The sequence below is a fragment of the Copadichromis virginalis genome, linkage group LG4 (assembly GCF_057382275.1).
Source record: "Copadichromis virginalis isolate Kocher_CV1m ecotype Utaka linkage group LG4, C_Virginalis_male_GT1.1, whole genome shotgun sequence".
Taxonomy (NCBI): Eukaryota; Metazoa; Chordata; class Actinopteri; order Cichliformes; family Cichlidae; genus Copadichromis; species Copadichromis virginalis.
The window spans coordinates 15,653,118-15,680,759 of NC_140621.1; the positions used below are offsets into that span (position 1 = coordinate 15,653,118).

At 42.0% G+C, this 27,642-nt stretch overlaps 2 protein-coding genes across 3 annotated transcripts in view; one reads left to right on the forward strand and one right to left on the reverse strand.

Annotated features, from left to right (window-relative positions):
- cacna1ha (calcium channel, voltage-dependent, T type, alpha 1H subunit a) overlaps positions 1 to 27,642 on the reverse strand; it is a 128,914-nt gene that overhangs the window by 16,741 nt on the left and 84,531 nt on the right. The window contains exons 11-27 of one of the 2 annotated variants that reach the window (XM_085453786.1): positions 25,563 to 25,729; positions 25,120 to 25,314; positions 20,566 to 20,717; positions 18,965 to 19,150; positions 18,718 to 18,835; positions 13,275 to 13,430; positions 12,750 to 12,837; positions 12,345 to 12,619; positions 10,908 to 11,279; positions 9,104 to 9,207; positions 8,431 to 8,554; positions 6,555 to 6,623; positions 6,251 to 6,435; positions 4,824 to 4,950; positions 4,382 to 4,507; positions 3,577 to 3,666; positions 2,829 to 3,021 (exon numbers count right to left, since the gene is read on the reverse strand). In XM_085453786.1, the coding sequence (XP_085309912.1) occupies positions 2,829 to 3,021; positions 3,577 to 3,666; positions 4,382 to 4,507; positions 4,824 to 4,950; positions 6,251 to 6,435; positions 6,555 to 6,623; positions 8,431 to 8,554; positions 9,104 to 9,207; positions 10,908 to 11,279; positions 12,345 to 12,619; positions 12,750 to 12,837; positions 13,275 to 13,430; positions 18,718 to 18,835; positions 18,965 to 19,150; positions 20,566 to 20,717; positions 25,120 to 25,314; positions 25,563 to 25,729 (2,727 nt within the window). Of the gene's footprint in view, positions 1 to 2,807; positions 3,022 to 3,576; positions 3,667 to 4,381; positions 4,508 to 4,823; positions 4,951 to 6,250; positions 6,436 to 6,554; positions 6,624 to 8,430; positions 8,555 to 9,103; positions 9,208 to 10,907; positions 11,280 to 12,344; positions 12,620 to 12,749; positions 12,838 to 13,274; positions 13,431 to 18,717; positions 18,836 to 18,964; positions 19,151 to 20,565; positions 20,718 to 25,119; positions 25,315 to 25,562; positions 25,730 to 27,642 lie in introns of both variants that reach the window. The other variant, XM_085453785.1, reaches the window with a different exon arrangement.
- Positions 14,728 to 16,809, forward strand: LOC146711088 (uncharacterized). Its single transcript, XM_085455306.1, has 2 exons — positions 14,728 to 15,697; positions 16,397 to 16,809. The coding sequence occupies exons 1-2, from the start codon at positions 14,728 to 14,730 to the stop codon at positions 16,807 to 16,809; spliced, it is 1,383 nt and encodes a 460-aa protein (XP_085311432.1).

Below are 27,642 nucleotides of genomic sequence, written 5' to 3' on the forward strand. Positions count from 1 at the left end.
ACTGAAGCCTGCAGTGAACTGGAAACTGCTGGAACACCAGCATCAGTGTCCACAGTGAAATTCATTTTACATCACAATGGACTGACAGGGTTTAGACCAAGTGAAAAGTTTTATGGTCAGGAGACATAAATTGAGCTATTTGGCCAAAATGACAGGAAGTGTGTTAGGAGGAGTAAAGATGAGGCTTTCAAACCTAAGAACACTGTACCAGCTGTCAAGCATGGCGGAGGTATCATCATGCTTTGAAGATGGAAGAAATTACAGACTATCTCTAAATTCTTCAAATTCACCTCAAATCAACAGCTAGATGGTTGAAACTTGGATATAATTGGGTGTTCCAAAAGGACAATGATCTCAAACATCCATCAAAGCTAGTATTGAAATGGATAACACAAGCTAACATTAGGCTATTGGGATGGTTTTCCCAAAGCCCCGCCCTTAACCCTATTGTACATGTGTTAAAAGTTGAGTCCGCGCCATGACACCAATCAATAAAAATAAACTCTACCAACTCTGCCAAGACAAGTTGTTAAATATCCTGCCAGCATTATGCCAGAAGGTTGTTGACGGTGACCAAAAGCATCTGGTCGAAGCACAAATTGCTTAGAGACACCAAATATTAGTGGGGATGTATGAATATATTTGTGCACCTAATTCTTGTTTGTTTAAGTGGTCAAAGATGTGTGCTGTACAATGATTCGACCCTGGAAAAAGAACAGTTCAAAGAAATCATTGAAAGCCCAAAATTACCATGAAATTCATGCCTACGATAAGTGGATGTAAACCTCTGACCTCAATTGTGCATACGTAATGATAAGCAAGTGCCGTGCATGTTGCACTCTTAAGAATCAAAAGTTAGAGTGACATTAGAGGAGGAGGAAACATAAGCCAATTTTTAGCCAGATTAAGGAAGTCCAGTGGCACTGAAAATACCATTACCAATGCTAACTAGCTGTTTCAAATGTTTTATGGTTATGCATGTTAATGCCATGTTTACATATTTAATATTAGGTTAATAGTCAGAATGTTGACGCTAATTAAACTTTCTCATTTCTGTAAGTGTGAAACTTGCTGCTGTTTGAGATAGCACTACCCAGTCAAGGATCACAGATGCTTACATAGGTTAGGACTACATTGTGTATGAACAGAAGAAGCCAATCCAAATTGATATCTTGGTGGATGGCATTTTTTGCTTTTGTGTGCATTTATACATTTTTGTTACGGTGCCAACATACAACAAGTGTTTTACAAATGAGACCCTGGCTATTTATATGTGCTTGTTATCAAACTAGACTGCATACTCACATGTCCACTGTAATTATCGAACGTGTATGTGAATGTCTTTGACATACTCTCACGTATACCATGCCCTGCCCTATGCATCGACTGCATGCTTTCATGCCATTCTGTTTAAAACTAGGATTTAGAGGGGCTGTGCAGGGTATGTTCAACAACACCATCCTTTAACAAATGAGATCGTTCAGCTTGTACTGCTTTAGCGATAATCTAAACGCTTTAAATTGAGCTCAATAATTTCAAATTAATCAGTTAATATTGCTGTCAAATTCCTTAAGATTTTAGTTTGAGAATTAGGGGGTGCTGTTGAACAAACACTGGAGCCACTTTTCTCTAAAATACTTGCAGGAAAAAAAATCTCAGTAGTCTAAAACTACATTCGTTTTTTGATTGATCAGTGAGTTTTGATTGATCATATGCCCAAATCCCTATGAACAGGCTCATTCCTCTGAGACATTCAAGTAGCTTATATTACATTTATCAAGAGCAGTTTTAGACCAGTGAGACATGGTGCCATTAGAACATGAAATAGCTGTGTTCTGCTCACACCATATACTGCCTTAAAATGTAACTCTGCGATTACGTAAATGAATATAAGACAAAATACTTCTACAAATTTCTCTCATTCACAATCAAGTCCCTAAATGAAATACTCTTCTGTATTGTGACTGTACAGTACTTTGAATCATGATTGCAGTGGGTGGTGTGTTTCTGATGTTTCTACCAGCATGTACTTGCATTAGCTATAAGGTGCAACAAACAACAATTTTTATCTACGTAACTTAACATATGCTAACAGCGCAGCTACCCAAGGTGTTTACAGGTATAGCAGCCAAAGTGTCTGCTATGTTTCTGAGTCTGCCAGTCAAAGCGTGTTTACAGGAAATATCCTTCTTCTTCTATCCATGACAAGAACCATTTCATGGTCAGTGTTGCACATGCATTTGCAAGGAGGGAGGGGTTTACTGGCATTTCACCAATTCAAATTTTGCTAGCAAAATTTCGAAAGACATCTGGAGAAATGCAGCCGTTAATTACTTTCACATGCAGCAAGTGTTATAAAGGTGCTTTTTAAAAGTAATGAAACCAAAAACAAAAGTTAGCTTATTACAGGTTTTGTTGTATTTAAATTTGGTATCTGAGACGTATTTAAAATAGATTAAGTACTGTTAATACTTTTACACTAAACTGGTGGCAGTTCCATTAATTAAAGGGTGAGCATACAAAGTTTTAGGTTAAAACAACTGCTCAAGTTTTTCATGCAGTGTTAGAAAAAGGGTAAGAGTAGGGCTGCAGTCATGCATTTGCATGCATCAGACTGATGTAGTCCACGCCCCCTGTCAGTGATCGATCACTGTTTGCGTGAGCTAGCCAGTCTTTTAAATTCTCCCTCTTTTAATGTTTCAGTCTGTCATATATACATGTATCCCTGTTTGTTTCTTTTTCTCATTCCCGTTCTCTTTTTTTCAAGCTCTGAAAGCAGGCAGTGCTCAGAAAAATAGACTACCGACCAGCCCCTTCATTCTCCTTACTCCTGCGCTTTTTCTCTTTCATTTTGAGCCTCTTCTCTTCCCGTAAGCGCGCCTCCTCCTCTTCCTGGTCCTGTCGGCACTTGTGGAAATTCTCCACCACAACCCCAACAAACATATTAAGGACGAAGAAGCTGACGATGAGCAGGAAGGAGATAAAGTAGAGGAGCATCCAAGGATTGTTGTTCCTTTTAGGCTGAGGAAAGCAGAAGACAGCAGAGAATATTTGCTTTTTCAGTTTTTTATGCATATTTCTTACTGAAAACAAAAAAGAACAGGACTTTTAGCTCTTCTGATCATCTTGTGCAAGTAGAAGAGATACCAGCACCCAAACTGTCAGTATCTTATCACTTACAACATTCAGAAGCAGGTCAAATCCCTAGAAAATGTTCAGGGAAAGCTCCACCTTTTAAACGGTTTTCTCTTTGTCACTTAAAGCTGTGTGCACATTTGACGCGATATGCAGTGATGTCACAACCACAGACTAGAGAACGTGACATTTGGCAACATGAAGTGGTTGGGATCTCAGATAAACTTCTAAACTTCGAAGTGAGCAACTGAAGGGACTACCAATGAGGATTTCCTGGGCGAACTGGATCATGGAACGTCCGCCTACGACTTACTGTCACCTTCAAACGATCCACGAATAAGTAATCACTTCGAGGGTGGATGTAGATTAACACTACAAAGATATTTTTTGTGTACCTGACACAAGGCAATTTTACAGCTTAGCAATTTCTCACACCATTACCTGTTGGTCCACTCCTACTGCATCCAGCCCATCATACATGATGGTAACCCAGCCATCCTTACACGACAGCACAAACAAAGACATCAGAGCCTGGATATTAAACACAAACAATACAGGAAGTCATTACACATGTGATCAGTTTGTTATGCTGACTTGTAACTCTATTTCTCCATCATTACTAGAAGCTTAAAAGCCTTAGGTGATTTTGTGCTGTTCTGCATATAATAATAACATAATATATTAATACCATGAAATATGTCATAGAAGTTGGGACATTTTTAAGTAATTATTTGCTGAAGATGCAGCAAGGTAATGGCCTGTAAATGGCCTGTATTTATATAGCGCTTTACTAGTCCCTAAGGACCCCAAAGTGCTTTACATATCCAGTCATCCACCCATTCACGCACACATTCACACACTGGTGATGGCAAGCTACATTGTAGCCACAGCCACCCTGGGGCGCACTGACAGAGGCGCCCCAGGGGTGATTTATCAAAAACAATTAAAAAATTATGGAACAACTGGATACCAAAAATTAAAAGGATTGGACTGAAAATAAGGCAGTGTCCAAAGAAAAACTCTGAAAGCTCTGCAGAAAGCCTGGAGAACTGTTTCTCAAAACCTCATTAAAAACTCATCCTTGCTCCTTGGAAACAAAATATTAAAAAATGAGGGATAGCTCAAGACTTTTGTACAGTACTGTAAAGTTAGTTAAAACAGCTCACAGTGAGATTGTGCAGTGCTGATTCCACACTCATGCCCCATCTTTTTTGCCAAATCTCACCCTCAATCTATTGTTTGTTACCTGAATCAGGTTGTCAAAGTTGTACTTTTTTCGTATCCAGCGGTAGTTAGCCTGCAGACAGTCTGATTTGTTGGTGATGTTTCTTGTGTCCAGACCTTCACAGTGGTAGAACTTCCCTTTGAACAGCTAGAGTGAAACAGAAAAACATAGAGAGAGTTATCTGCGGGGCTATTTTGGTAGCCATTTACATGTTATGTACCAGAGTTTGTAGCTTATAAAGCCAGAAATAAAGAAATAAAGGGAAGTTTTGTAGAACATATTATTATCATACGTTTCCCTCAGTCCTTGGGTAATACCAGGTCATCTTGTTTCTTTTCACACTTCACCTAACTGTCATTCTTTCAAAAATGCTCAAACAAAAAGCTAATTGTTGATTGGATACTGAGTGACATTTAAGCAACAAAAGGTGTAAGGCATCTCTGTGTTGTGGAACAGTGATTACCTGGACCCCCAAGATTCCAAAGATAATGAAGAAGGCGCAGCATATCAAAACAATGTTCCCAATAGGTCTAAGAGAGGTGATGAGAGTCTCCACAACAAGCTTTAATCCTGGGGCTCGACTGATCACCCTGGAACACGCAAACCAAAACATGTTTAACACAAGTACCAATAAATGCAGCACATTAAAAAACTAGAACCCAAACAAGGTAGAGCAACAAAAAAGTATCCAGCACATGTGCATCAATATATAAAAGCTACTTTCAAATTTCCCCTTATTCCTAAGGGATCCCTTCCATCACCACACTGACAAAAGTATTCATTCACCCATCCAAATCATCGAATTCAGGTGTTTCAATCACTTCTATGGCCACAGGTGTATTTAATCAAGCACACAAGCACGCAGACTGCTTCTACAAACATTTGTTAAAGAATGGGTCGCTCTCAGGAGCTCAATGAGTCCCGGCGTGATACCGTGATAGGATGTCACCTCTGTGGAACAAATCCCGTCGCGAAATTTCCTCACTACGAAATATTCCACAGTCAGGTGTTAGTGGGATTTACAGGGAACGACATCAACTCAGCTGCAGAGCGGTAGTAGTAGGCTCACAGAGCAGGGTTAGCAAATACTGAGTCGCATCGTGCACTGAGATTCCCAACTTTCCCAACTTCATGTGGTTTCAGATTAGCTCAACAGTGTTAAGAGAGCTTTATCCATGGATTTCCATGGCGAGCAGCTGTAACCAAGCCATACATCACCGAGTGCAATGTAAAGCATCGGATGCAGTGTTTGTAAAGCATAGGACCATAGGACTCTAGAGCACTAGAGATGGGTTCTCTAGAGTGACGAATGTATGGGTTTGGCGTTTGCTCAGGGAACGGTACTTGTCTGACTGCACTGTGCCAAGTGTGCGGTTGTATTTCAGGAGTTTGACTCTGCCTCTTAGTTCCAGTGAAAGGAACTCTTAATGTTTCAGCTTACCAAGACATTTTGGCCAATTCCATGCTCCCAGCTTTGTGGGAACAATTTGGGATTGGCCCCTTCCTGTTCCAATATAACTGCAAACCAGTGCACAAAAATACACTTCTGTAAGAATGGTCAAAAATTCCCACAAACATTCCTAAACCCTGTGGAAAGTCTTCCCAGAACAAAGAGTGGGCTGACATCATATTAAAGCCTATGGATTAATAATATGATGTCAGTGAAGTGTATATGTGTGAAGGCAGACGAGCAAATACTTTTGACGATATAAAGTAGCACTGCAAATTTGCACATGATTCAGCAGATATTTACTCTAGATTCCTTGTGTGTCTTCCTGGGATCAACATATGGATCTTTTGTACTTTAGGCAAATATGCAAACCACTACACTATAACCCTCCAAAAGGTGAGAAGACAGTATCCACATACAAAAGAAAATCCAACATGTACCTCAGTGGGCGAAGTGTTCGTAGCAGGCGAAGTACTCTCAGAATTCCCAGGATCTTGTTTTCACCATGATAGGCCAGATAAACCAAAATGTCGATCAGAGACACAAACACCAATACACCATCCAGAATGTTCCAACTGGACTGGAGGTAGCTCTGCTGCCCAAAGCAGAAACCAAGAGCTACAACCTGGGAATTATTAAAATACAAATTAAGCTGTACACAAGGCAGTAATCACAATAATCTAGATCCAGTAGAAAATAGAAAAAGGTTCATCTACAGAAGAAAGAAAAGGAAATGATTCTTACCTTAATGGCCATCTCTGCTAGGAAGATCACAGTGAAAATATAGTTGGACACACTCAGGAAATGTCGCTCCTAAAGAAGAGAGTGATATTATATTTCAGCCCACATACCATGTAGCACACGCCACATCACACTACAGAGTACAGAGTATCTAGCATCAGTCTAAAATGTGTCTTTTTAAAGGTTTTAAACTCTGGGGTTTTATTCTTTCAGCTCTTGTACACTTTAATAAAATGATTTTTATCATGGCCCTGGGTCTTCAACCCAACTATTGATATGCTAATGTTCGGTTTTGTTATGTTTGTAGTTCATAGTTCTTGTTTGATTTTGTTCCCTTCTGTGTCCAGTCGGTATTAGTCTCTTGGTGGGTCCTCCCCTGCGTCCCCTGTGTGTGGTCACGTCTGGTTATAAAGCTCAAGTCTCTGTCCCTCGCTCCCTGTTTTTTGTCAGTCTCGCCTCAGTGTTTGTGTTCCCTGTCTTCCTGTGTCTGGTCCGTCTTTTTCCTGTTTTATTCTCAAGGTCATCTGTCCTGTATGTGTAATGTAATGTGGCTCCCCTGCCTCTTCAGTCAGACTATGTTCAGCTGTGTTCCCCAGGTGTTTCCTGCCCTGACACCCTCTTGAAATATTGTCTGTATCTCCTTCTGTCTGTTGCCATCCCTCGATGCTGTGTGCTGTCTGTTTATTTTAGTTTCTAGCTCCTTCCCAGTTTAGCTAATGTTTTTTTGTGAATCTGGCAATAAAGCTGTTTTTGAGTTCACGTTCTGCCTGAGAGCCCTGCATTCGGGTCTTATCCTTCCTTGCCTCACACAGCGGTTAGTGACAATTTTTTTCTAAGCTTTCTGCAAATAATCATCAATCAAGCACCAAAAAGCACATAATATGATATATTGTGAATAAATGTTTTGTAATTCTTTGCTTTTACTAATTTACTTTGGAAAATAGAAAATGAAGGCAAAGCTGACAAAGTTGAAAACAAATACATTATTGTAGCACCTTGATTCTTTTCTTTTTCAGCCTTTCTGTTGTAGATTTTTTTCCATTAAGCAATTTGGACTATGCTTTAGCTGCAGGATAGATGATTCTAGAATACTTTGGTATACAGAGTTCATCTTTGACTCAATGGCTTCAAGGTGGCCAGGTCTCGTGGCAGCAAAAGAAGCACAAGTCACCACCCCAACACCGTGCTTGACAGTCGCTATGGAGTGTTTTTGCTGATATGTTCTGTTTGGTTTTCACCAAACGTGGCACTGTGCATAATGGCCATACAGCTCCACTTTGGTCTTATCTGTCCAAGAGACATTGTTCCAGGATTCTTGTGGTTTGTTCAGATGGAGCTTTGCAAACCTAAACCATGCTGCCATGTTCTTTTTAGAGAAAAGAGCCTTTCTCCAGGCAACCCTTCCAAACAAGACACGCTTCTTTGGCTTTTTTCTAACTCTACCTTCATTAACTTTAACATTTGAAATGTTAACTGAGGCTTGCAGAGTCTAAGACATTGTTAATGTAATGTGTTAACTGTTAATGGACAACCTCATATCTGAGGTTGTATTTGCCTAATTTTAAGAACTGTTAAGGACCACATTATTTGCAGATATCTAAAACCTTAGAATTTAAAAAGCGTGTACTTTCTTTTTTACTATGTGAATGTAGTGAAAGACCCCAGTACCCAGACTAAAGCACAAGCTGAGTGTATGTGAAGCCCAAGCAAGAAACCTTTGTTACTACAGGTAACAATGGAAGGGATAAAAAGCATCAAAGCATCACATATAACAGAGGAAATTTTGCCTGTTTCTCTTACTTAATTAAGGATCAGTTATAAGAGATAGAAACTAAATAAAACAGTCCTGGTGTGTATTGGCTGTGCGTGTGTGTCTTACCGTGCTGTCATTTTTTATATCAGGTCTTTCCAGAGCAATGGTGATGCAGTTGAGAAAGATGAAAACTAGAACTATGTGGTCAAACAGTCTGTGAGAGATCACTTTCTGGCACCACATACGGAACCTAAAAAAAACCCCAAAAACAGTAAATTAAAAAAATAAAAAAAACACAGACAAACATACACGCAACTCTGATAAAACAATAAAATATCCATCATTTATTAAAACTGATAATCAAATAAATAATAGTGAGAATTCAGTAAAAAATACAAGAGACAGAAATAGTTAAATTAAAAAAAGAAGAACCAGAGAGGAATAGGCCAGTGAGTAAGCAGAAAAATGGATGGCAGAGGGTGACAACAGAACGGACTGAATTCTTCGTATGGATCCGTGTGTGTGTGTGAAACTCATGCTGGTGGGACATAAATCTGCCAGTGCAATCACACTTTGGTGACACAAGCTAATGCTGAAAATGTAAATCATTGTGTCTTAGTATAAATAGTTTGGGGTTAGGTTCGGGTTAGGATTAGTGTAAGTGTAGTAACTGTGATCCTACAGGATTAGGGTAAATCTCCAAGATATGAATGCAAGGATGAAAAGACTACTGTGTGTGTGTGTGTGTGTGTGTGTGTGTGTGTGTGTGTGTGTGTGTGTGTGTGTGTGTCTGTCTTACGGATTCTCTGGAGAAAACAGGTACAGCGTCCAGTCTTCATGCTCTTTGCACCATCGGGGCTTCATGTTATGGAACTCCTTCCTGGTCCAGTAGCAAGAAGAAGCCTGCAGAAAACGATGGTTGCACATCAACATCATTAACACCAACAACAAAACTACTTTCTCTGTCAATATCTCCGAACCAACTATAGGTGTCACCTTTGCATTTGGTGAAATGTTTATTACTGTTGTTACCGTCATGTCTGCTACAGTCAAAGCTAAGTGCATCAAATCTCACCCAGTGAAAAACTCCAAATGGTTTGTCTTGCAAATCTAAAGGTTCAGTATTCTGGCAGATATACTTTTTCACATTTTTACACATATTAATATACACATCGAAGCTAACGCAACTGATAAATATTTAATTAATGCTGAGATTGTTGTAGATTAGAAGCAAGGCTACTAAAAGGACGATGCGCTCCTCTCCAAAAATAGACAGCTGCTCCACAAACTATGCATGCAATCTGTAGAATCCGAGCAATAAAAATGTTATTACTTTTTGTTCTGCGTGCACTCCTTAAACCCCGACTGAAGATCAGCTAGAACATTAAATCATGCAAAAAAATCCTTGAAGGTGGAGAAACTGCGTAAGCCCAAGAGCTTTTTATATAACTGAATGCTGCTAAATGTCATTGCCAAAACTATATATTATGTTTATCAGTTAAAAGTAAAATTGTATTATGACGACTCTAATGTGCACAACCCGTCAACAATTACACTGCAGATCCTATTAGAGAGAAGCAATGCACGGCTTTAAGCCGAGTTTCCACGGTGTTGCTGATGTTAGCCGTTCTGCACTTAAATCTATGGGGGCATAGTAAACACGTGTTTCATTGCATAAGTAAAGGGAGATAATTGGGACTATAACAGGCGGACCTCCAACTTAGCTAGGCCACAAGCTCAATAGAAAGTGTTTTGAAACTCATTAAAGTTTGTAATAAAACAAACAGAAGAAAGCTTAGGTGCGCAGCTTCTGCACTTCAGGATTCTAATTAAAAACAACCCAAAGTTAGGCCTCTCAGAAACTGCTTATTTGGCAGGCTGCCCATTATGTGAGCACGTGTGCATCTGGGCGTATCCTGCGTGTGTGCGCCTGTGACAAGAACCAACCGCTCAGCTCTCCTTGGAGTCGAAGCCCATAATCTGAGATAGACACTCACAGAGAAGAACGTGTATGTGCACACCTCAGTTGGCACAACGTGTGCACACACGCAGTGTATACCCTTCCAAGTGTGCATTGAAACACACACCCATGTATCAATACACTGTCTGGGGGAGAGGGCTTTTGTTTCTGCGGATTTCATGGCATTATGAACTCAATTTGGAGCCAATAAACCCATGAACACTGTCGCGTAAGAGGTCATCCAAAACCACCAAGGAGGGGGAAGTGGAAGGGGGCCTCTCCAGGTTTTCCACGCACAAATATATAAGTGTGCTGATTGCATGTACTCAAGTTGTTTTGTACCCACTGAGAAAACAATTAGTGCCTAAACTAATCAATTAAGGCATGACAATTAGTGTCCCTCCAGGCTTTGCAGTGTGAACACAAAATGCACACTCTAATTTATATACAAAAGTAAGCGAACGCAAAGGGCAGAAGGGGAGAACTGCAAGAGGAGAGAAGAAAATGAAATAAAATGTGTAAACAGAGTGACAGAGAGCACAGATTAGGAATTTACATAACATTTCAAAATCCATCCACGAGCATCTGTATTTAATTGTAAAAACGAGCCGCAGAGTAAACGAAACAACCAAATGCCACTTACATCATCGTCCAAATCGTCCTCTGGGGAGGAGTCTTCTTTGGGGTCGGAGTTCACGTTCGGGTTGTAGGTCACGGTCCTCCCATTGCAGTCACCATAGTCTGCTACCACAGAAGGGCAGAGAGTAGACGCCTGCAGCAGTTCCAAGGACCCCGGCTTTGGTCTGTTGTTTCCCCCTGCCTCCACTTTGCCATCCCTGGCATCCTCATCCTCTCCACCTTCCCCAGACAACAAGCTCTCCCGCTCTCCGCTGGTGTCTCGCCTTTTGAGGCTCGGTGCCCTTCCCAGGCTGTTCCAGCTGGAGCGTCGACTTCCCCATGAGCTTCCAGCGCCACGGGGAGGAAGAGGAGAACGCCGCCCGGGACTAGAGAGGCTCTGAAGAGACAGAAAATAGGGGCGAGCGTAATGTGTGGTTGTGAAAATGAATGTCGGTTACAGCAGCTTTTAAGAGGCTAACAGTTAAAACTTTTCATCATCTGCTGAGAGTAGCATCATTTCAAATTTGACAACGTTTCATATGTTCTCATACTTTTTCCCACTCTTCCACAGTAAAATTTCTGATGAGTCTCTCAAACAAGGGCTTTTATTAGCTTAATTTTCATTATGGTTCTCAACCGTTGAGACAGTAATTATCATATTGAATACTGCTTTTCCCACAATCTCTCTCAATGTTGTTAAATTAGCAAGCTGTGAACTACATTTCATAGACATAAAATTGAGACTTGACCAAATGCTTTAGTTACAAACAGTTTTTTGTTCCCGCTCATGTAACACAAGACTATGATTGGCTCTCTGTGTCCAAATTATTTTCCAGTTTTGGAATACTCGCTCTCCTTGTGTCACACTGACCTCCTAATTACGTGTCTTGCAGCTGTAAATGTGGTTAAGTGAGCATGCCCCCTTCAGAGACTACCTTCCCAAACCACCGCTCCCTTCTGCATATGTGTATACGCCAGTGAAAATGATATATTAATGTTAAATCAATTCAGCTAAGTCAAGCATCCCTAAAGCCTGACTAAATCATAGCTATTCTCTGACTCAGATTAGAATTCACAGAACTGGTGTTGCTAAATGTCACAAATATGACATAAGTGGATCTGATTGGTTTCTGTGAAATGAAACATTTGAAGCTTGTGATTAGTTCTAGTGTTACCTCACTGGGCTCACTAGCTCTTTAGGCCATATTTGGTACTCCATTTGAAACCACTGGGTATGCACATATGAAGCTGGTCTCATATCTTCTACCCTTTTTAAAAAAATTGTTGATGTGAGTTTTTTTATTTTGAATCAGCAATAAGGAAAATGGATTTTCAAATAAAAGAACAAGCCTCATAACATCTACTGAATCTTCAGTGAGTCCACCAGGAATAATTAACTCATGATTAACTGAAGATATTGTACTGTACATGGTATTTACATGAAGACTTTCATATAACTTACCAGAGAAGGCGGATCGTATGGCTCCACTGATGTTGAGCTTCCCCGTCGGGACTCTGGGTGACCGACCCCTGCCTCAGGAAAACCCAGTCCTACTTCACTATATTGAGGTGCTCCGTCTATGTACATGAGCTCATCCCCGAGGATGGACTCAGGTCCAAGAGAGCTCTTAGGTGTAGGCATGGGTGTGGCTGCTGTGCGCATGATTATGGGAGGAGCCATAGAGCCACGAGGGTCAATGTGACCATTACCTGTCATCATCAGTGAGAGCTTTAGCTCTGTGGAGGAGAGTTATACAGCATATTATAATGCTTCATATTGCTTTATTTCTCCTGCCGCTTTCACTACAGTTTTTACTGATCAATCAGCTGTAAAAGCAGAAAAGGAATATCATGAAAACACCACTACCTGTGTCTCTGAACTGTTCTATCTTCTCGTCCTCATCAAAGTTGTCTGATTTCTTGTCATCATCTGACTCTGACCGATTAGCGTCACCCTGTAACACATGCATACATGACAACAATGATATTTCTGTATTGGCTTCCCATTTTGTTTTGACTTTAACATCACGGGGAAATTTTTTTTCAATCAACACCCAGACCATGCGCAAATTAAATCGCTCCAAAGATACACTGGGTACACATGGTTGAATGATAAAGGACTGATAGTGACTGGGAAATTCCCCTTCCTTTTTATGTTCTTCAAAGGCTTTACTATGCTAAACTACAGGAAATTTGCAGGGAATGAAAAGGACTTTTGTCTTTTATGAACATTATGTGCACCAATATGAGTGCCTTATTACCAGCTTTGAAAATGTAAAACAAGCCTACAAGTAGCATACTGGAAAATGGTGACCGCTCATAAACCAGTACAATCCAAAAATACTGAACCCTTTATTGTATGTAGAAACCAACGAGTCCGAGTTCTTCTCACCTCAGCCTGGAAGCCTTCAACCAAGATGGCCACTAGTAAATTGAAGAGCACATAGTTGCCAAATGTCATAAGAGCAACGAAGTAGAGAGCCGCCCATGGAGAGGTAGAAGCCATGCCGTTATACAACACCACATTCCAGTCCTCCTGGGTAAGAATCTATGAAATGAATGGCACACACAGAGATTTACACACACATTAACAAGAAAGGAGAAGGAGAAATTCAGGACAGGGAAGATGTGAGGTTTAGAGATATGAAACTAAAAGTGGGGATAAGAAGTTCAAGCCTTAGATATTGGCAGAAATTAACATGAAGACATGAAATGCTCGGCTGCTTTTACTGGCGAAATACTTCATTTTCATATACTGTTTGTCTATAGGTTAACATGGGAAGTTTGTGAGTCTACATGTGTTTGCATGTCTGCAAGCTCCATCTCTGCCCTCCTACTTCACTGTGCTTGTATGTGTGTGTGTATACATAAATATGTACACATAAAACATAAAAGTTATAAATTGATTGGCAGTTCAAAGCTTCAGCTCCCTCCACAGATTTTTTTTTATAGGACTGAGGTCTGGAAACTGGCTGGACCACTTCATGACCCTAATGCACTTCTTCTTTAGCCACTTGTTTCTTGCCTTGGTGGTGCTGTATGCTTTAGGACAGTACACAGACCCGTCCATTGGCTTAATGGAGTAAAGTCATCCTGCACCCTTAGCAGAAAAACAGCCACAAAGCACAATGTTCCCACCTCTGTGCTTAACTGTAGGGATGGTGTTTTCTGGGTCATACTCAGTATTTCTCTTCCTCCAAACATGGCGGGTCAAGTTGATGCCAAAGACCCTTGGTGTCATTTGAGCACAGCACTTTCTCCCAAGCTTTCTCTGAATCATTTGTTTTACTAGCCGCCTTAAGACGGGCCTGTACATGTGTCTTCTTGAGGAGGGGATCCTTGTGGGCACTGCAAGACTTCAATCCACTACTGTAGTGTGTTACCAAAGGTGCTCTTGGTGACCGTGGTCCCAACTGCCTTCAGATCATTTGGGATGTCTACCACCTTTCTCATGATCATGAGGACGATTGATGGTCATTTTATAATTCCGCCACTTCTGAATAATGGCACCAACGGTTGTCACCTTCTCATCACCTTTTTGCTAATGGTCTTGTAGCTCATTCCAGCCTTGTGCTGGTCTGCAGTCTTATTCCTGATGTCCTCTAACAACTGTGTGGCTGTGCCTCTGGTGGTGATGAGGTTGTGATGGAAGATCTACCGTTTTCTTAGCTGTGTGTTCTGTCATTTCTCTAGTTTAAGTTTGTTTTGAGTTTTTTTCAGTTTTGTTATATTTTGAGTATTAAATTAAAGCCTTTTTTGAGTTCACGTCTGTCTCCGGAGTCTGCACCTTGGGTCCTATTCCTGCCTGCACACAGCCACACCTAACAGAAGATCGTGACCAGAACATGGACCCAGCAGACTCTGTGTGGTATCAGCGACCCGCAGTTTCTGCCTTCCTCAAGGAGATCGTGAGGGAGGAAGCTGAGCATGCCCAGGAGCTCCAGTCACCCTTCTATGGGTCACGTTTGGCTTTGGGAGGGCCCCGCAGCCTCCAAATGGCTACGGCCGAGCCAGCGTCTATGCCTCGGGCGATCAGGTTGAACACGTGCTCCTTCTCTCCAGTCGCTACACCTCCGCCTTCACCCCTGGAATACCAGTCCGACAAGAGAGTTAAGCGGCGGAGGAAGAAAGATTATGTGACGCCGGACGGTAGACTCACTCCGCTGCAGTCCTTCGCTCTGTTTTTGGGTCTGCCACGTTCTGAGCTTCACAAACTCTCTGCTTCCTCATCGCAGCCCGGTCCTTTGGAGGATTCGCAGCCCAGTTCGCCACCTCCCACTTCCCGGAGGAGGCGACGCTCACACCGTCACCACTCTTTTTCTGCGGAGCAACTCCCGGTGGTGAGTTGTGATTGCTGTCGTTCCTCGGAGCTGGAAACTAACAATCATATGAACACTGCTAAGACTGAGACTATTAAGACTGTTAGACGTGGTGGTGGTAGGAAGTTAAAAAACGTTTTAGAAGAGTCTGTGTTTGCTGAGCCTGCTCCTTTGCACCATTGTGTTCCTGCTCCCAGGGCAGCTCAGGCCCAGCATTCCCCTGCACCTGTTTCAGTGCTTCAGGTGAGGGAGGCTGAGGTCCAGCTGGTCCCTGCTCAGGTGTCTAGGCTGGCTGAGCCTCTGCCTGTCGCTGCACCCGTACCAGCTCCTCGGGTGGGGACTGCAGCTGCCCAGCCGTTGACTGTGCTTGTCCCGGCTCCCAGGGTGAGGATGACCGGGAACCAGTTAGCTCCTGCACCCGTACCTTCTCCTCGGGTGGGAGTGGCTGGTGTCCGGCAGGTACTTGCACCTGTTTCTGTCCTCGCTGGAGGCTCAGGTGAGCCCGTCCAGCAGTTTTCTGTAGGATCCGTAGGCTCAGACAACCTAGTCCAACCATCTGCTAATCCACCACCTCACCCGCCATTACTGCCATCGTTACAACAGTCAATACAACTTAAACTTCTCTCCATAGCTCAGACATTAGCTCACCTATCGGCTCAGTCACCTGCTCAGTTACCGCCTCAGTTGTTTGCTCAGTCTCCTGTCTCCGCTGGAGGGTCCGAGGAACCGCTTCAGCCTCCTCTTCCTGCTGGAGGGTCCGAGGGGCCCTTTCAGCCACCTGTCTTTGCTGGGGGGTCCGAGGGGCCCGTTCAGCCACCTGTCTTCGCTGGGGGGTCCGAGGGGCCCGTTCAGCCACCTGTCTTCGCTGGGGGGTCCGAGGGGCCCGTTCAGCCACCTGTCTCCGCTGGAGGGTCCGAGGGGGCCGTTCAGCCACCACCGGCTCCACCGCCTGGTCCGGCCTCCGAGTCTGCAGCTTCGCCTGGTCCGGCCTCAGCCTCTGCAGCTTCGCCTGGTCCGGCCTCAGCCTCTGCAGCTTCGCCTGGTCCGGCTTCAGCCTCAGCCTGTGCTACGCCTGGTCCGGATTCAGCCTCAGCCTGTGCTACGCCTGGTCCGGATTCAGCCTCAGCCTCTGCAGCTCCGCCTGGTCCGGCCTCAGCCTCTGCAGCTCCGCCTGGTCCGGCCTCGGCCTCTGCAGCTCCGCCTGGTCCAGTCTCCGAGTGTTCAGCTTTGTCTGCTCCTGAGGTCTCCAATCTGTCTGTTCCTGCACGTCCTGCCCGGCCTGCACGTCCTGCCCGGCCTGCACGTCCTGTCCGGCCTGCTCGTCCTACACGTTCTGTCCGGCCGATGACTGGACGTCGTTGCCGTCATGGACAGCCCTCTGAACTACGCCGCCGTCGTGGACGGCCCCCTGAAGTACTCCGCCACCAGTGCCTCCCGCCCGGCCGGCCTCCTGACCTGCTCGGTCGCCGTCGGTGCCTCCCGCCCGGCCGGCCTCCTGACCTGTTTTCTGGACTCTTGGACCATCAGCCTCCGGGCCGCCCCCCTGACCTACCCGGGTTTGGACTGTTGTGCCGTCAGCCTCCGGGCCGGCCCCCTGAACTTTTTTGAGACTATTGCCTGGGCCTCTGCGCCTTTCGTGAGCTCTTTTGTTTGTTTGCTTTTGGACTTTGCCTGGGCCTTGGTGCTGTTGTTTTGGACTTTGTTTCTGTGTTTTGTTCTGTTGCTTTCCGGGCTCCAGTGTTTGCACTTTTTTTTTTTTGTTTTATTGTTTCTGGCTCCTTGTTTGGTTTGTTTCGAGCCCTCCATCCTGTTTCCCCCGCCGCCCACCCTGGTTGGGTTGTTTTTGTTTTTTTGATTTTGATGTTTTGGTTTGGGCTGTCTGGAAGCCAGCCCTTAAGGGGGGGGTACTGTTAGGATGCCTGGGTCGTCGACCCAGGGTTTTTGAGTTTATGATATTATTTATACTTTCTAGTTTTTGGTTTCTTTGAGTTCTGTCTTATGGCTTATGTCTCTGTCTTCTTTAGTTGCTCTGTCTCCCTTATCACCTGCATCCCCTTGTCTAGTCCGCGTCTATGTGTATCCTAAGTTCCTATATCCCCGTGTTCAGTCAATGTTTGTGTCTGCCCTGTTCCCACGTCTCTGTTCCCTTTGTTATAGTGCCTGCCCGTGAGTCTGTGTTATGTTTCCTGTTTTACTTTGAAAGTCCATGTCTGATGTTAATGTGTCTGGTTTTGCTTCCCCTTGTCTCGTTAGGCCTGATTTGCCCCAGCTGTGTTTCCCTCCTGTTACCCATTCCCTGATTGCTCCCTCTGTGTATTTAAGCCCTGTGTTTCTTAGTGTCTGTGTTGCGATCTACCGTTTTCTTAGCTGTGTGTTCTGTCATTTCTCCAGTTTAAGTTTGTTTTGAGTTTTTTCAGTTATGTTATATTTTTGAGTACCTAATTAAAGCCTTTTTGAGTTCACGTCCGTCTCCGGAGTCTGCACCTTGGGTCCTATTCCTGCCTGCACACAGCCACACCTAACAGAAACTGATTCTGTGGACAGGTGTGCTTTATAGTCATGATGAGCTGAGGTCAGTAGTATCTGTAATTGACTGACTGTAATCTGTGGGTTGGGTTTGGGATCAAATACATATATTTAACTAAATGAGGGGAAAATTTATTTATAATTTTTTACATAATTTATTTTCTGGATTTTTGGAGCTTGTTCGTTTCTTTCTGAGTAAACTTACAAAGGGATCAAAGAATTATTCCCCCCACTGTATGTGCCATGCATACATTTGTGTGTACTGTAGCTACTCCAGAAAACTACTGCAAGCGTATGACAGTCAGTTCAGGGCAAAATGCTTCTTCAGCACTACAGTGAGACAGTGCTCTGCATTATGTGTTCTAGTCTTATGCTGAGGCATCCAGTATAGAAAAGAGGACAATCCATGTGCGATTGAACAACCTCCACAGGGAGGGAGAGCAAAAAATAGAAGTGATAGTGAAAGAGAGATTCTGGGGGAAGAATTTTCTACAGCATTGGACCAAGAGAAGACGCTTGGCAGAAATATGCAATATATACACACACACGCGTGCGCGCGAACACACTCTAGACTGACTTTGACATTTGATTTAGACATTTAGAATAGTGTGTCAGACTCCATGCCACCAATAACATGTGAGGACATGTGCAGTAATTTTTATTTATTTCAGTTCTTTGTAAGATGGAGGCTTCAGTTCACCACCTTATCTGTAATTTCATCAGAACCCTCCCTAAGCAATTTATATAGGCCATGTGGTTATTCCTATATATCTGTCTCTTTCTGTTTTTCCCTGAAGCAGAGGCGGCGCGGACAGGTTATTATAATGGATGCCTACAGTATATGTATATTATAGCTGTAGATACAGGTAAGCTCGTATTTTGTTATCGTCATGCACAGTTTGGACAATGTGACATAAAAATAGGAAAGCAAAAGCCAACTTATAGATAATTCAAACTTATAGTGTTGCACAGTGTAAGTCAGAAACTAACCTGGAACACAGTGACAATGGCCCAGAGCAGACTGTCAAAGTTCTTTCGGTCAGGGATGGTGTCTCCATTCTCTGTGCGAAAACTAAATTTACACCCAAAAAGATGCATGCCCAGTATACTGCAGAGAAAAAGGAAATGCAGACATATTCATTTGGATGTTTGCATTAATACTCATCAATATTCCATCACTAGAAAGTAGCCTGAAGAGAGACAGGTGGGAAAAATGTTAAATCTGTTTAGCCCCTACCTAAAAGTGAAGATGAAAAGCATGAGAAGCATGCAGAAGGTGGCCACATTGTCCATTGTCTTCATCAGCACTACGAGTTGTCTCCTCAGAGCGGGTAGGAAGCGAACCAGCTTCAGAACTCGTAGCAGACGAAACGTTCGCAGGACTGACAGCCCACCGTCTGCTTGGCCAATTATCTCCCACACACTGAGAACAACCCACAACAAAGTATTAAAATACTGGACAACTTCAGTAAATTTGTTTGTGAAAAAACACATAAACAAAGCAAAACAAGAGGACAAACCTCCACCAAGGCTGCTCACTTTCCAGGCAGTACTAAAGGTGGCCAGATCGATCCAAATATCCATAGTATCAATACCAATGGTGGTACTGATATCAGGTCGATATTAACAACATAGGATTGATAGTTTATGTCTATTCCCCAAATTGATGATTCATCTCATAAATCATGACACACTGCTCTCACCTACAAAAGCTGCCTTTATAAGTTCAAAATATCGGTAACAGTATAGGTATTGGCACTACTGACCCTGTATTTACTTTGTATTGGATCAATACCAAAATTTGCAGTATCGCATAGCATGAGTGTTTACTTTTAACCAAATATATTATCTTTTTATATATTTATTGTATTTTATTTGTTCTTTTTAAAGTTACTTTAAAAATGATATATTTTTTCAAAAATATATATACATTTACACTTATTCAGGAACATTGCTCATGTATTTAAACAGTTATAACCTGTTACTGTAATGTACATAACAAACTCATAATAAAATAATGAGACATTTAGAATCTCCATATATAGTTAATAATATATAGTTACATCATTAACTATAAATAGAGCTATAAGACTTATTTATTATTATTATTATTAGTTATTATCACTTTGACATTCAAATCAATCTATTGACCTTGAAGGAGAGGTCAAAGGTGAAATGTGACATATTTTATTTCATTTTATTCTAATATGTTATTTTCTATATGTTAAACTAAATACCTTATCTATAAGAATTATATCAATTTTCAACCACTAAATCATTATGTTTACTTTGAAGTTTTAAGCCAAATTTGAATCGACTGTTAATATGATTCCACTCTACAACCCTACAAAGTTTTATTGAAATTCATCTAAAAGTTGTTGAGCTAACATGTTTGCAGGCACAATGATGACACGCATGCACACACTACCAAAAACACGACATCCTTGGCAGAGGTAATTACATGTGTGTTTTAAAGTGGCTCACCAGTAGTAACAGGATTATCTGTAGTGATTAGAAAGCTAATTCTATTTCAAAAGCAAAAGTAACCGAACATCACAGTTTGAAAGGCCCAAAGCTAAATGAGAGCCACACTGCAAACCTCAACTGACAGAGTAAGGAGTCTGCTGAGGCAGCAAGTGACGTGTGTTCCCTTATGACTGTGACAATCTTACCAACAGAAGAGATGCTACAGCACTGAACCTGACAACTGAAACCTCAAGTTGGTGAGAAATTAGACACACGCTATACCTCCAACTGTTACTTGTCTGCTACTGATTGCTTTGGTCTCTCTGCACTTTCTTCTCTACGTGGAGACAAAACAGCACGGATAAATACTACCTGATGATAACAATGATGCTGTCAAAGATGTTGTATGGGTTCCTGATGTATCCAAACAAGCCGAAAGCCAGCAGCATGAAACCCATCTCCAGGACAAACATGCTGGTGAAAACGATGTTGCTGATCTCTAACACATCGGTCAGTTCCTCGGGCTGGATGGAGCAAAAGAAAGAGAATGCAAAAGAAAAGAAGAGGGGGGAGGAGGGCATGGGAGATAAAGCAGGAAGGAAAACAAAAGAATGAAGAAGCAAGATAGTTAGTAAGTCCACTGTATTACCTCCAAGCCTTTGTGCCATGAGCTGAGACATTATCAGTCAACATCAGAGCTGCAGCCAGGCCCTATCAATCAATATAGGGCCAACACCAATCTATAACTGCTAATCTACTTCACTTACCACATTACACTCAGTGATCCAGCAAAGATTTAACCGAGGCCCTCTTGTAAAACGTCAAATCTTGTATTAAAAATTCTGCATTTTTGCGCTCCAGTAAATTTTCTGGTGCCACATCCTGAGTTCATACACTGCGTCTCATCAGGACAAACTAACTAAAGCATTGCAAGTCTGTTGTTTGTCTGCGAGTCTGCTGGAAAACCATAGTTACATTATTACAAATCCATTGTAATAGCGCGTATGTGAATGTGGACTTTCAACATTGCACCTCAGTCTCACATCATTCTCCTGCACGAACATTAAATGCTCTTAAAAGATAGCCCTTCAACCACCAGCCTTTTTATTACATTTCGTTTTACTTGCTAAGTATCAAGAGTCTTTGCTAACAAGCATTGTGCAGTCCCAAAATTCACACGTAATGAATATTTATGATCCCCACATGACTGAAACCATAAATTCTCTCTACTCTCCCTCACAGTTTGTGAAACTCTTTAGCTTGTGATAGATTTTAGTTCTCATGCCACAGAAGGAAGACTTATTAACACCACTTGTGACTCTCTGCATATGTGGGAGTCAACAAGCAGTAGACCCAAACCCCCAGGCCCATAACAGATAGACCATATTTATGAGTATCACTGACAACGCTAATATACATACACTATATTGCCAAAAGTATTCGCTCATCTGCCTTCACATGCATAGGAAATTTAGTGATATCCCATTCTTAATCCACAGAGTTTAATATGATGTCAGCTCACATGTTGCAGCTTATGAGCTTCAGCTCTTCTAGAAAGGCTGTGTGTTTACAAGAATTTTTGACAATTCTTCCAAAAGTGGACTTGTGAGATCAGACATTGATAAGGCCTGGCTTGCAGTCTCCTCTAATTCATCCTAAAAGCGTTCTATCAGGTTGAGATCAGGACTCTGTGCAGGCCAGTCAACTTCCTCCACACCAAACTCACTCATCCATGTCCTCATGGACCTTGGTTTCTGCACTGCTGTTCACAAGAAGTTGGGAGCATGAAATTGTCCAAAAAGTTCTTGGTATGCTGAAGAATTTAGAGTTTCTTTCACTGGATCTAAGGGGCTGAGCCCAACTACTGGCAAACAACCCCACACAACTTTACACTTGGCACAATGCAGTCAGACATGTACCGTTACCCTGGCAACTGTCAAACCCCGACTCGTCTGTCAGATTGCCAGATGGAGAAGTGTGATTCATCAATTAAGGAGCACATCTCCACTTCTCTAGAGTCCACTGGCGGCGTGCTTCCAACGCTTTGCATTGTGTTTGGTGATGTAAGACTTGGATGCAGCTGCTCAGCCATGTAAACCCATCCCATAAAGCTCTTGACACACTGTTCTTGAGCTCATCTGAACGCCACATGAAGTTTAGCGGTATGTAGCAAGTGATTGGTACACCTGAATTTGTTGATGTGGATGGGTGAGTGAATACTTTTGGCAACATAGTGTACTTCTTTGCTGACCTTAACAACTGCCGAAAAATGTATGTATGGTACATCTCTGTCAATATCATGCGTACCCACTGATAGTACTTGTGTTATACAGTGCTAGATTGACAGTAGTTTAAATGCTTGCTGCTAAAGCTGTTATAATTGTAAGCCCATTATCAATATGAATTGCGTTTAGTAATGTGGAGTAAGAACAGGGTTGTGTAACAAATTAACAAATTATACAGCATTTTTGCTGATGAGCTTGTGAGTTAACGCGGACTTTCAGGGAGTTTAAAAACAACACCAGCATGGGGGGGGAGGGAGGGAGGCACAGTAGTAATGTCAAGGGACTCAAATATAACTGCTGGTGTCTTGTGTGGTGAGAGAAAGAATACAAGTTGTTGTTTTTTTTCAAAGACAAAACATCCCACGAAAAGCCTAAAATAAATTCAATAAAACTTCAAAAGAGCTGTCAGGAAGCGTTTGTCTTGGGCAAATATAGTACTAGACACATGTATTATTGTTTAACACTGGACTTAATGGCATTTTCAGTACCTCAGTGGCCCTCCGTCTTTACACTGGAGAAGTGAAAAAGAATTTTGCAGATGATTCTTATTCAGTCTGTGTACCACTTAACAGCATGTTGAAAAAGGACAGCACACTATGTCTGACATGGTAGAATAAAATAAATGAAAACAACTCCAGGGTATAGAGCTGTGGGTGCCGCTACAGCTAACCTGGTTGAGTGGGATCCCTGCACGCCCAAGGCTACACAACAGGGCCTGGGTTTGAGTTCACGCCACAGCAAAAGCTACATATGCTACTCCTTTCACCTTCAAAGAAAAGCATTTTTAAGTTGTTGGGCAAATGAAAAACAAAACTGGACTGGAAAAGCTGAAAAAAGCACTTTTCTTCATATTAATAACGACAGTGAAGGTGCCTTTGAGTCGTCAGCCTCATGAAACAATCGACTCTGTATTGCTGCGATCATTTGAAACTGAGAGGTTTAACAATTATAACAAGCTCTTAAGCGTATATCAATTTGTTTTATGGTCCCCATCGAGCACTCTGGACTATTGCTTTAGATGCCGTTTTCTACTTCCACCCTTACATTTGACCAACGCGGTGGTCAATCAAAATGAAATACTCTCAGTACCCACAAGGAGGCATTTCGAGTGTAGAATTTTGAACACAGCTCTGCATATGACCTTGCCCTTAGGAACAAGAGGACAAAAAGCAAAACAGAGACTTGCATACCTCACACCGTACAAAGCAGTGTACAGAAAAAAACATTGATTATCGTAATACCAGCCCTGTAAAAATCTAAGCCTAATCATGTGGACTCAGTTACGCAGTGTACCTTAACATCTATTATGTATTTAATTTTACACGGTGAACCCGTGAATGTTAATCAGGGACAGGATTAATACAACTGTAACATACATGAACGTTATGCACATAAAAAAATCTTTCACATGTGAACCAAAGTAACCAGAAACCTGTTATTTCTTATGAGAATTAAGAAGGTACGTTTAAAATTGCACAAATTGCATTTGTTGTTGTCAAACCACCTTTGATTAAGTAACAAGAGACACAGTTTTTATGTTGCAATCAAGGCCCGCTAATTTGTAATTTAATTTGTAATGAAATTTGTGAGGTTAAAGATCAGCTCAGCACCTCATCTGATGGGTGCCACGCTCCATGTGTGAAAACTATGCGCACGTCAGTTTACACCTCGATTTTACGTTCGGCCTATTTCTAAAATGAAATCTAAATGCAGCCAAAACAAGCATTGATCGCCTCCCTTGTTCTCTTTTCCTCTCTCTTTGTGTCTCTACACACATACAAAGTCTGCACTATGCCTCCCACATTTATACACCTCTCCGCGCGCACGCAGTTACACTCATAGTCTCAAAAAGTTGGCGAGGTGTAACATATGTGGGATGATGACTACTGAAGGGAGGAGGAACTCGTATTTAACACTTCGCTTCATGTGTATGTGTGTGCTTGAGTGTGTGTATGTGTGTGTCATTGCCCTAAAAAGGCCATGGTTCTTCTAGTCGCTCCTTATGTTTATGCCACTAAGATAGAAACACACTCACATGTGCGCACACACGCACACACATCCCCCTGGAGAGGGAGACATGGAGACACAGAGAGAGAGGAAAGAAGGGAATGGTCTTTGTTCATGCACCAGAATCTCTTCTTTGAATTTGTAGCCATTTCCAGACCTGCTGGGAAGTGAAACAGCTCCTATGTGTAAATGTGAAATATCATTACATAAATGTGTCCGTGTGACACCGGAGAAGGGAAAGAGCAATGGTATTATTTAATGTAAAACTTTCCAGATGTTGGCCACATAGGATAAAGTCGAAACTGTGAGTCTGGAGTGTGTGACAGTGCCTGGACGTGTAATTTATGTGTGAGAAAGAGGAAACGAGTGGGTGCTACTCCTTCCACCCCCCTCCTTCCCTTTATTTCCTTCAGCCCCTCAGCCCTCTTCACTCTGCCTCCATCTCTAACTCTCATTTCCTCTCATTCAGACTCCCAGACTGAACGAGCCATAAAAAGGCATTTGTTTAAACACACTTGCTACCCGTTTTCACTAAACTCCTGTCACCAGTAGTCCTCTTAGCTTTAAACCACTGATTTGTGTCATATTCCCAGAAAAGCAAAATCCGCCCGACACCCTATCCCCTGTGTCTTACCTGCTCGTGGTACTCTATTCCCATGCTGAGAGTATTCACAAGAATAGCGATCATGATCCCGCGGTTGAAGTATTTACTTTCCACAATCCTCTTTAGTTTTTCCCTGAGGTCCCTCCAGGCACGAACCACTCCATTTTCGTATTCAACAACCCCACGGCGTCTGCTCCGACCCCTCACTCCTCTCACATCGGCCCCCTGGATACAAGATTTTGGATACAATAAGTCAAAACACCAACAAGGACGTCTTGTGCTTTTTAATTACTGTAGTTTTAGGCGCTATGCAAAATAATCCACAAATACAACACTGTGTTAGGTTTGAAGACTAAAAGATTGTATTTATTTATTTATATACCATGCTCATCATCATTATATGTCTAATCAACACTTGTGAATTAATCATCAAGGTTTAAAATCATCATTAGTCCACAACCATCCATTCTGACCTGAGGGAAGTCGTGTAGTCCATCTGCCTCTCCCTTGCCTCCCTCTAGGTCTCCCAGTTCCAGCTCCAAGGTCTCCAGGCTGCTGGCACACAAAGGGCAGCTAAGTAGCTCCAAGAGAAGAGGGCTGGGCACCATACCCGCCAGCTGGTAGAGCAGCCGCTGGCGACCTGAAAGGAAGAACGGGTGATGATGGTCAGACATTGCTGAAGGAGTTTCTATAACTGTCCTATGTGTTTATCTTTAATGAGCAAACATGTTTTGGTTTGGTAATTTTTTTTTTACAAATTATATTAAATTAATATCGACTTCCCAGTATATTGGTATTGATATTTATAACAGCAATTAATTGAACATTTTTAAAGTTAAAAAAAAAGGCCACAAGAGAAACACCCTTCAAGCACGATATGAATGCTGCCATTGTACAGTCTGTCCACCAGAGGGCGCTCAGCTCCCCAGTTTACAACATGTTTTGAACACCGCAAACAAACAGCTAATCCAAGTTTAGTCTTATCGAGTGTAAGTGCGTAAATAAGAACAACACACATTTTTTAATGAAATCTTTTTATATTTGTGTGTCTGAAAAAAAAGAAAATATTGGCCAATATATCAGCTTTTTAATACCACCAAGTATCAGCATCAGTCCTATTTCGGTCCGACTCTAACATTATATATTCTATATCCTGCTGTAAATCAAGTAAATCAATGTAAATAAATCAAGTTTTTAAATGTAAATATAAAAATAAACTTTCTTAAAATTACATATTTGAAGCAGGGATCATCTGTAAGTAGGTATGGTGATATTATTAGACAACTTAAGAAATCAATGAAAGTTAGGCTCTAATTTGCATCTTTACTACTAAAGCACATCATATATTTCGACATTAGCTTTGATTTACGTTTGATCCAAGTGTATTCTTTATCAAAACTATAAATAATAGAAAAGATAAAAGATCTGAAGTCCCCATTAGCAAAGTAGGACCAACTCTATGTAGTATAAAGCACCGGGAATCATTGGCGAGTACTTTACTGCAAAGCACTTGCTGGTGCTTGTTAAGCTTACTGTTGTAAAAGTGGAACAGTTGGAGGGGAGTAAAAATGAGTGCTTCTACATGTTTATGTGGTCGACTTTTTTATAAGGACAACATAAAGAGACAAAGAGACAAACCTTGTGGTATAACGACCCAGCTCGAAGACATTAACATAAGTGAAATTTTGCATTTTGTGCTGAAGGGCCGTCCTTTTCAGCACGCGGCCAGCACACATTAAGTTTCCGCAGTGAGTACTGCAAGCTCGCCCACAGTTTGAGATCTCGGCTACCTCGTCTCACCTTCTGTTCTCTGACTGGAGCCTTTTAAAATCAGTACAGAGGAACTGCAGAGCAAAGCACAGCTGAAAACTAACACAGGCAAAGCTTGACTTCTGAAAACGTCAGCTCTTCAAAAGCAGCTTTAACAGCACATAAAGTTGTTTACAACACTGTCTATACCCTGAGCTATTAAAAAAGGTTTGTGTGTGCTCTCATTGTATTTTATTGTCATTTATAATCTTAAACACTTCTCCAGTTCTTGACATACTCACAAATTACCTTCGCAAATTCCATCAGAGTACAAAACCCTTGTCCGGGGAAAATTTTGTTTAAACTGATCCCATCGTATAAGGTTATTCAATAAGGCTACAATTACAGTGAAATCAGAGGGCTACAGAGCTGAAAATATTCCCAAGAACATGGTCCTCCAAAAGTGAAGAGGAACCAAAAACATGATTCACACTCTAAAGCCATACCTTATAAGGTTTAGCAGATAGTGAGTTACCTAACAGTGCTGAAAGCAAACAGAACACATCCCCCTTCAAATGAGTAAATATGTGATCTTTACTACAGAGTACAATTTAGGGTGATATTTTTTTAAGCATTGCACTCACTCTCCAAAAGGATTCAGGCTGCTTAACATCAGTTTCTCGTGCTTACTGTTAGTCTCACCCTTTAATGACACAACAGAAATGTCTTTCATACCATTTCTGCGCAGCTCCTGTCTTTCTGCTCTCTGTTATTTTCTCGGTATCCCCGAATCCAGCCCTCCTT

Bases quoted from the DNA above. Each gene is read 5' to 3' on its own strand.
- LOC146711088 (XM_085455306.1), top strand. From the start codon at position 14,728: ATGGACCCAGCAGACTCTGTGTGGTATCAGCGACCCGCAGTTTCTGCC. The intron at 15,698-16,396 runs GTGAGCCCGTCC...CGGCCTCTGCAG, and splicing joins TGTCCTCGCTGGAGGCTCAG to CTCCGCCTGGTCCAGTCTCC.